This window comes from Panicum hallii, chromosome 5 (assembly GCF_002211085.1).
Source record: "Panicum hallii strain FIL2 chromosome 5, PHallii_v3.1, whole genome shotgun sequence".
Taxonomy (NCBI): domain Eukaryota; kingdom Viridiplantae; phylum Streptophyta; class Magnoliopsida; order Poales; family Poaceae; genus Panicum; species Panicum hallii.
Window position 1 is genome coordinate 41,367,938 of NC_038046.1, and position 9,239 is coordinate 41,377,176.

The following is a 9,239-nucleotide window of genomic DNA, read 5'->3' on the forward strand; positions in this document are numbered from 1 at the left end:
AGAGGTTTTAATGAGGCTATGTCAATACAAGAATATGTCATATCTCTTATTTTCCCTACCGGGATTTCTAAAGGTGATATTCAAGACATATTGCATGTCATATCTTTTGTTTTTCCTATAAGGATTTTTAAGAAGGTATCAAACATATATTATTGCTCCTCATTTCTCCCATTTGGTTTTAGGGGGGTTATTCGAATATGATCCACAAATCATATCATTGATCTCCAAACTTGCTTATGATTTTTCCTTTCGAGGTTTACTCATATGAGTTTACGATGAGACAATAATCTATATATGCTATATCATTTTCTTCTATTTTCCCACTTAGTTTTAAAGAAGTTTTAATGGCATATGAATATACAATTTGGTTTTCCTCATATTTTCCCACAAGGTTTTTGGAGGAGTTTTCCCATACAATAATGAACAATGATTGAACAAAGATTACATAAAGCATACAATGAGCTAATTAATCAAGGGGGAGTGTTAGAACTAAGTTTATTAGTGATCAATCAGTTTGCACCTCTTTATAGAAAGACACCTCTTGGTAGATAGACAGGACCTTTCACAAAAGGGTCTGAACCTTTCGCAACGGGGTCTGAACCCCGAAGGGACATGTCCTTTGGACACACCATTTCATCATGTATAAATATGTAATCGCATTGTTCATTTCGATCAATCAATGAATCATTGGTTCGTTCCATTCCACACTCTACTTTCTAGTATTGACAAAACCCTATCCGCCGGAGCGGGGACAGATCATGCGGAATGCGTGGCCGCTTTGGATATGTGATCTGGACGCAAGCCCCACCTACAGATCGGTCATAGTCCAGTGGCCAGCGGAGCGCACATGCACGTGCCGGCGAGCCCGGAGCCTGGGAGGAGTGGTGACTCGGATCTATGTTCCCCAGCTGTGTCAGGGAGGCTGCCAGCAGCCGCGGCCGTGCAGGGGGGGTTGTTGAGCCGCGTTGGGGAGGCTACCAAGAGCCGTGGTAGAGGCGGTGCATATTAGGACGGAGGTCAAGCGGCGCGGCAGGGAGGGGCCCTAGTGGGATGGGCGCGGGCATCATCACGGAGGCAGCGGTCGGTGAGCGGCGGCGGTGGTGCACGCAGGCTGGAGATTGGGGAGGTAGAAGGAACATATTCGAGGGAGAGATTATGCTGATTTGGGAGATCGGATGAGACGTATGTAGGGGAGGGCCGGAGAGAAGAGGAGAGGGGGGGGCGAGTGGTGAAAGGAAGCGAAACGAAGAATGGGCAGTGCGGGGGACTGCAGGTTGGTTTCACTAAAGTTGGAGGGCCTTTATGAAAAAGGTATGGCCGAACAACGGACGAAGAAGCATTTGGAATGTTTCGAGTAGGAGAGATATAGCCTGATTTTTTTGCATTTTGGCCCTTTTTCTAAAAAAAAATTTCATATTTGGACCTCTGGACGACATAAACTCATCTTTGGACCCTAGGAGTCTGCGCCATAATTCACGACACCGAGCTAAAACGTCTCGGCGTCGTGACTCATGGCGCCGAGGTGATTTCCCCCAGTCCCCTGTTGCATGAGGCAGCTGAGTTGGCGCCGATAGGGGGACAAACACCTCGGCGCCATGAGTCACGGCGTCAAGATGTGTTAGCTCGGCACCATGTGTCATGGTGCCGACCTTCCGGGTCTAAAGTTGAGTTTACGTCGCCAGGGTCCAAATGTGAAATTTTTTGGAAAAAGGACCAAATTGCAAAAAGTACGGAGATATAGCTAGATAGATGTATGGAGTACCTTTTTTTTCTAAACATATATAAAATTAAGACACACAGACAAGGTTTCCTTTGCTTTGTAGAAGAGCATCCTGCCAGCAGCGATGTATTGTTCAGCCGCTATTGGTGATCCAAACGAGAAGGGAGCGGAAGTACTTGGCCACGACGCCCTTCTGCCACCGGAGCCTCTTCCACCGGCTTCCCAGCAGAACTGGATGCAACCCCAGGATGTGCTCCGGCATGAAGTCATGCCTCGTCAAGATGCCCACCACCGGCGACCTCTGCAATAGCCACACAACATGTTAGTCTCACCAAACTAATTAATAACCATAAATGGTGCCCTGATAAGCCAAGTAATGGTGAAGAAAGCCGGCCGGCGATTGATGTTTTGCTACGGTGAGAACCGAGCAGCACAGTGGGCATATATAAATAGATAAATACCATGATCGCTGCAAAAGAGTATAGTTAACTTACGTCGCAGGCCTTGGGCACGACAAGGAGGTGGCGCAGCCCGACTTCCCGGAACAGCACGAGCGCCTTCGCCAGCGACATGGTCTCAACCACTGTGTACGGCGACGTGTTAGTGAATGGGTGAAGGTCCACGTACATCTCCATTTCCTCCGATGGCAGCTGCACATCGGCAATAGTGTCCTGCTTCCCAGACCCGCGCTTGTCGAAGTCCTCCGCCAGGAACCTTCCCGCCGCCACGTACTCCTTCGGGTACCGCTCGGGTGCTGGCAGAAACTCCCTCTTCTTCAGCAGCACCAGAAGATGCGCGCGCAGCACTAGCCCATACAGAACCGGCGCCGGTGAGAAGGGCGGCTCGTCGACGACGGGGAACGCGTGATGCCCCGTTGTACGGAGTATGTGCACGATGTTGCCAACCTTCTCCACGCCGTTGAAGCTCCTCAGCGGGCCGGCCACAACGTCGCCGACAGTCAGCTGCCGCATGTACGGCTCAGCATGTCCATCAAGGTGGGGCAGCCCTTTGAGCTGCAGGATGAGATCGTAGATGCTGGAGTTGAAGGAATCGGCGACCGTCTTCGAGATGAGAAGCACAAGCATGACCAGTGGTAGCAGGAGCAGGTTGTTTGTGAGCTCGAGGATTATGACACACACGGACACTGTCATTCGGATGGTTCCCCCGAGGAAAGAAGCGGAGCCGAGGATGGCGACGAGGCCGTGGTCGAGCCCAGAGTGGCTGCCGAGCAGCATGGCGACGAGGCGCCCGTACGTGGCACCAGTGAGGATGATGGGGACAAACAGCCCTGACGGTGCGACGACGCCGTAGCTGAGCACGCCAAGACCGTACGACGCCACGAAGAAGATGATCATGGAACCCGGGTGGTAGACGTCACTGGTGCCGGTGGAGTAGAGGTTGCGGATGGCGTCGTCATTGATGTTGAGGAAAAGACTGGCCAGGTCATTGTAGTGGCCCGGAGGGCAGTGGAACCGCCGGAAACGGTTCAGTGCGTGGCAGGTTCCGTCTGGAGACCCATTCGTGGGGCACGGCCGGCATGGCGCGAGCCACGGCAGGCCGAAGACACAGCATGACGTTAATATAGACACGGTGGCCGCCAGCATCAGCTTGTGCGCTCCGCCTTTCCTGCAAATTAGTTAGAAAACAGAACTTAATTAATCTTGAAGTCGACCTCGACGTTATATATATTAATTGAAACCATGCAACCTGCAGCTGCTTCTCTGTAAATTACTAGCTAGTTGACTTTATGCAATGCTCAGTGTTTGCATATATATACGGGTCTTTGCATAAAATATAGAAAAAGAAAAAAGAGACAGGCACGCGAATTGATAGAACATACTCATTGATCATGTTGTAGACACGTAGAACCTTCATCATGAGGAAGTTGTAGAGTCCCCCAAGCAGTGCGCCGGTCACGCCGATAAGGATGACGATGGGGATATCCTTAAGGTGGTAGGTCATAAGATCGTCAAAAATCGTGCTCACGTCGTACATGATTAGCCCGCCCTTGCCAAACATCCCGCACCTCCCGGTCCCACAAAGCTCGATAAATAGCCGCAGGACAACCGCCACCACCGCTGTCGTGAAAAAGGACCGCCAGATCAGCGCACTCCGCCACCTGAATCATATATATATACACACACGCGCAATGCACAGTGTCATCAGAGAAGATATAATGATTCTTCAGTCCAATCCTCAAAGTGCTATAGATAGATAGGATTAATTGCTTCTTTACCATGACGAGAGGGACTCGAGGGCGAACAACACACCGCCCACTGGTGCCCGGAAAGCGGCCGCGACACCAGCGCCGGCGCCGATGGTCACGAGGTCACGGCGGTCACGGTCGTTCTTGAAGTAGCGTAGCCAGCGGCAGGTGAGGCCGTACTTGCGTGAGCCTCCCTGACCGAAAATCGCAGCGATGCACGCCCCGGTGTGAACCATTGGTCCTGCTTTGCCAACATGCAAAGAGGACGATACGGCGGCAATGTTCCCTGCTATCTGCACAGGGCAGCAGTATTTAAAAGCAAATATATAATTGTTTCCAGAACCACAACCACTGCCCTGATCAGTGTATTTTTCGCACAAACTGGCAAACACATTTCAGATCTCTGCTGCCTTCCATAGTTTCTGGCAAAAGACTCAATTATTAGTGCACTACTGTCCACAAATAAAATGAAGTCTTTCGTTCAATTTTTATGCACAAATATAAGCTATTTTGAGTGTATTATTAGGAGGTGATACATTAACTCAACCTGCCAAATCTCATTAATCGCATGAGTAACCTCCCATTTTAATCATAACCGCTTGGGTAACATGCCATTTAAGGCTCTGTTTATCATGACTCCAACTTCATTTTTTTCCGCTCCACTCCAAAACTCTGGCTGGCTGTAGCATGCTTCACGTGGAGTTGGAGCTTGTCTCGACGGGTGTTGTCTCGATTGGATGTTTGGCTAGAATGATGTTTCCAGCTCTAGAAGAGAGTTTTGAGGCTAGATTGCCATTCTTGCACTTGCCCTTGGTTCGATTGACTGTTGTTCTTGCGCTAGGCTAGGAAGAATCAGGGGGCGGCAAGCGCCCGGAGAAGATCCAGTACCGCGCCGAGAGCGCCGGCATCCCCACCGTGCCGTGGGTGCAGCGCCCGTGCGCAGCCCACAGCAGCCGCACGACGCGTGCAAGGATTGCTTGGCGGACAGCAGCCCGGTGATCACCAGTACTGGGAACCGCGTCAAATCGGACAATTGGAACGTGCTGGCCTTGGCGACGTAGCTGTAGAAGGCCTGATCTTGTCAACATGCTGGCGGTGGCGGACGAGGCGGGCACGGCCATCGTGGAGCGTGAAGGAGCCACGGCAGTCGTCGGCCTACCACATCGCGCGGCACACGGCATGCGTCGTCGTCGCCCGACGGAGAGGAACGCGACGCCAGGGATGCTCTCCCACATCACTCGTCATCACCTGACGGCAGGCCACCTCACCGCTGAGGGATGGGTCCTAGCGAAGGTGGAATCGGGTCCCGATGGGGAATTCGTGCACGTGGGTGAGCTTGGAGGCCGCGGCAAAACAGAGGCGCACGGGTGGCGCCGGCAGGGTGGTGGGCAGCGGCAAGCCTTCGAGCAGGGCGGCGAGTGAGGGGTGGTGCCGGAAGAGTGGGCGGCGGGCGGCTAGGGGTGGGGTTAGCACCAGCCGGGAGGGCGACAGGCGACCATGGGCGGGGGTGGCGCCGGTGGGATTGGCGGGGAGGAAAGAGAGGTCGGGGGTGGTGCCGGCTGCGAGATAGAGGCGGCGGGGAGGGAGAGGAGACGGATGAATGAAAGAAAAAGAAAACGCTCGTAACCAGTGTGGGTAATTATTTTGGAACTCCATATTTGGATTGGTTTCCGAAGATTTTGGAGCAGCAAATGAGGTGCTCCAAACGAATAAACTGCAGCTCTACTAACACCATGGAGTTAGGCCGCTCCACCAATTTTTGAAGTTGGAGTGTTTGGTTGGCTCCACCGAACTCTATGCTGGAGTTTAAAGTTGGAGACATACCAAACAGATCCTTAGTCTGAATTGTTGCATATCAAAACCTGTCCATCGGTTTTTAATGAGAGGTATATGCATCGATCTTTTTTTTCATATTGGGCCTCGTTTGGTTTCTTAGGATGAAAGTTTAGTCTTATCATATTAGATATTTGGACACCAATTACAAGTACTAAATATAGGCTAATTACAAAACTAATTGCAAAAATAGCATAAATCTATTAAGCCTAATTAATCCATCATTAGCATATGCTTACTGTAGCACAATATTGCCATAATTATTAATTAGGCTTAATAGATTCGTCTTGCGAATTAGTATCCATTTATGCAATTGGTTTTGTAATTAACCAACATTTAATACTTCTAATTAATGTCAAACATCCTATACGACGGGGTGTATCCTAAAATTGTGACCTTGGTAGAGGGGAGTATGACGATGCCATTAGTGATTTGTGGGACATCTCGTTTTTCTGGGCAGGTTGCATTTTGGGTCGGGCTATAAAAATTGAATCTATCATCACACTGATCAGTAATAACGCACTGCCCCTAAAAATGAAACATCACTTTTCTTCCATTCTCTTCCACTTTTCCATTCTCAACACTTATCAACCGCTATCCTCATTAGACATCCTTTGAATTATGCTCTTTTTTTGTCGATAAAATATTTAGCTAGTCGGATTTGCTGATTTCATTAGGATGATACTTGGGGAGACCCGTTACTGTATAGTCCAAGACGCAGTTCCCCATGCACTGAAATTGTTCGGTTACATTTCACTTTCAGTGAGATAGAGATCCGAGTATTGTATATATCTACAATAATTGATTCATATGGTCCTCTATCTCGGCCAATAAGAACATTTTGGATAAAGAAAACAGACAGCTGACATGATGGATCCAGACAACAAAAAAGAAGTCCCGAGTCCTCAATTATTAGTGGAGTCCATGTGAACAAAAGAGTCTCATGCCCCCCAGTTTTATATACTGAAACAGTATCCTGTGTGTCTAGTAGTAATCCCTCCACAGAATTATGATTATCCCGTGTGTGTTTCTAAGGTTTTTTTTTTGTCGTGTACCATCATGCAATTGAAGGAATTGATGTCGTCTATCAGCAAACAATTCAGGCGCACAGCTGGCAGCGGTGAGGGGGCCACGTGCAGGAAGAGCGAAAGAGACGGTGAGCAGGATAGGAAGTTAGGAACACACCTTGACAGCGAGGGTCCGCATCGAGAAGATGTTTGGCGCGTCCACGCCGTTGAGGTAGGCCTTCACCTCTGGGATCCCGGACCCGCCGGCCGCCGGCGATACGAACGCCGTTATAGATGACGCGAACAACAGGAACACCAGGTTGGAGCCGGCGAACAACCAGAAGGCTGTCCAATAGCTGCACCAGGATAAAATTTGAAAGTTGAACATATTTTTGCCAAAATGAAACATGATCGTGGACACTGTAGAGACAAAGTGAAGGACCATTTGTCGCATTCAGCAAACCCAAATCCTCCTTTGGTTGGGGAAGAAATTAAAAAGGCAGTGAAATTGCCGCACCTGGTAGATTCCATGAGCGCGGAGACGGCGCCGTGCTTGAACCCTGAGACGTTCTCGACGGCCAGGTTGATCACGAAGCCGACGATGCCGGTGAGGACACCGATGGCGAAGCAGAAGGTCCATTTGAGCACCACGTACCGCACCTGATCAACCTTGGACCTCGTCCTCCAGTTCTGGTCGAACAAGTCGTTCTCTATTATCCTGTGAACAAAGATGAAGCGAAAAGAAAAATTGATTTACGACACACCAAATGGACAGATTGCAGAGTGATAAAGAAAAATTATCTCGAGCAAGAAACGCAAGTTGGCATATCAGTTTGAGCAACAAGCATACGTGACAATATGCCAAGTGGAGCAATCAAGATCAGACCTTGTATCAGGCTCAGATCACAAGATATGGGGAAAACGCAAGTAGAAACATTATGGGTTCTCGAGAAGACAATTGGAGCAGGGAATGCTGATTTGACATATCCACTCAAGAAAAATGATAGGTTCTTGTGCAGACAACTGGATCGAGAGAGGCCCTGGTGTGCCATCCAAGATTGATGCTGGATAAGGTTCTTGGCAAGGCAAGGCTGCAAAGATCAGCAAGGATGGGCAGCACATTGAGATGCCGAACGAACAGCAAATACAGTTTCTTCTTGAGAAGACATCAATAGGAACAAGCTATGCTGCGATATCTTGACAGGGAAACACAAGTGACCAAGCAAAGATTGGGGAGCAATTGAACGACCTAGGTGAGGTTTTGGGACCACCGTCAAGGATGCAAGAGCAGAGGTTGCTTACTCGTAGTCGAGGCTCTCAATGGGGCAGGGGTTGGAGCCGACCATGGCCACCTGGGAGGTGTTGTTGGTGGCGCTGCGGTGGAGGGCCCGGGTGAGGAGCGGGCGTTGCTCCTCCTCCTCCATCTGATGATCCTCGAGCGGCGGTGCCATGGATGAGCCAGGGACGAGGGAGCGCCGAGGAACTGGACCAGGGGAGATGAGAACAGATGAGCTGGCTTTATTGTGAAGTGGAGACAGATTTGAGCTCCAAAGGCCTGGTCTATAGACCGAGACAAGGAATTCTTGTTATATTTGCATTTCTAATAATGGACAAATCATAACGTCGCACATTGCTCGATTTTTTTGTGCAGTTTATAATGTTTATTAGTAGTACTAACTGTTTTATTGGTTTTCCTTGCAAAACGTTAACAATTTTTTGTGCAGTTTATAATGTTTATTAGTAGTACTAGCTGTTTTGCAGACTAAACTACGTTATATCTTCACTTAACAACTCCGTTTTGTCGGGTTGACAAGCTACAAAATTGATTTTGTATTTTGTAAAACAAAATCCTTTTGCAGTTTAGTCCGCAAAACATAGTTATTGAGTGAAGATAATGGTTGGAAAAATATCATTTAGTTCTCCGCATGTTAAAATTTTATATGCCAATGTTCATAAAGAACAGTTGCGTTCAGTATGCTACCCGTACGTGCTAGCTCCCTCTTTCTTTAAAATGCCGAATTATGGAGTAAATAGTTTTGCTTTCGTAGGATTATCAATCAAGCGTATCACCAACAACACCAGCTTCAATATTATAATAGTGTCACGTTGGTGTATGTACCCAGACCACCAAATCTGGCCACAGGCATGACACAGAATTAAGGGACAGAGACAGGGCCCTTTGGCTTTCGGCTTTTCGGTGTCCCGAGAGGCATATGGCTTATTGCTATCCATAAAAGCATACCTAGCGGTATGCTAATAAGGGAGTATTAGAATATCCCAATACTACTTTCGTACACTATTTCTCTAATAATTTTATCTCAATGCAACTAATATATTAGGAGAGCAGAAATTCTCCCTTTATTTGAGAAAAGTTAAGGTGGAAAATTAGAACAATCCAATAATTATTAGGGAAACGGGAGATTTTGAAAAACCGCTGGAGTATATTTTTTCCCAGTAGTGACAGTTTATCGAG

General features: G+C 48.5%; 1 protein-coding gene across 1 annotated transcript; it reads right to left on the reverse strand.

Annotated features, from left to right (window-relative positions):
* Window positions 1-1,314: 1,314 nt before the first annotated feature.
* Window positions 1,315-8,217, reverse strand: LOC112893388 (putative chloride channel-like protein CLC-g). The gene is made up of 7 exons (XM_025960690.1): window positions 8,069-8,217; window positions 7,284-7,484; window positions 6,945-7,122; window positions 3,957-4,219; window positions 3,561-3,839; window positions 2,215-3,346; window positions 1,315-2,021 (listed from the first exon to the last, which is right to left on the reverse strand). Exons 1-7 carry the CDS (start codon window positions 8,215-8,217, stop codon window positions 1,854-1,856), a joined length of 2,370 nt encoding a protein of 789 aa, XP_025816475.1. The 3' UTR covers window positions 1,315-1,853.
* Window positions 8,218-9,239: the final 1,022 nt, after the last annotated feature.

What these genes read in the sequence shown, in the direction of transcription:
- LOC112893388 (XM_025960690.1), bottom strand. Translation starts at nt 8,217, where the DNA reads ATGGCACCGCCGCTCGAGGATCATCAGATGGAGGAGGAGGAGCAACGC. An exon ending in GCGCTCATGGAATCTACCAG is followed by an intron (nt 7,123 to 7,283) that starts GTGCGGCAATTT and finishes ATCCTGGTGCAG; the next exon opens with CTATTGGACAGCCTTCTGGT. An exon ending in GTCTACAACATGATCAATGA is followed by an intron (nt 3,347 to 3,560) that starts GTATGTTCTATC and finishes ACTAATTTGCAG; the next exon opens with GAAAGGCGGAGCGCACAAGC.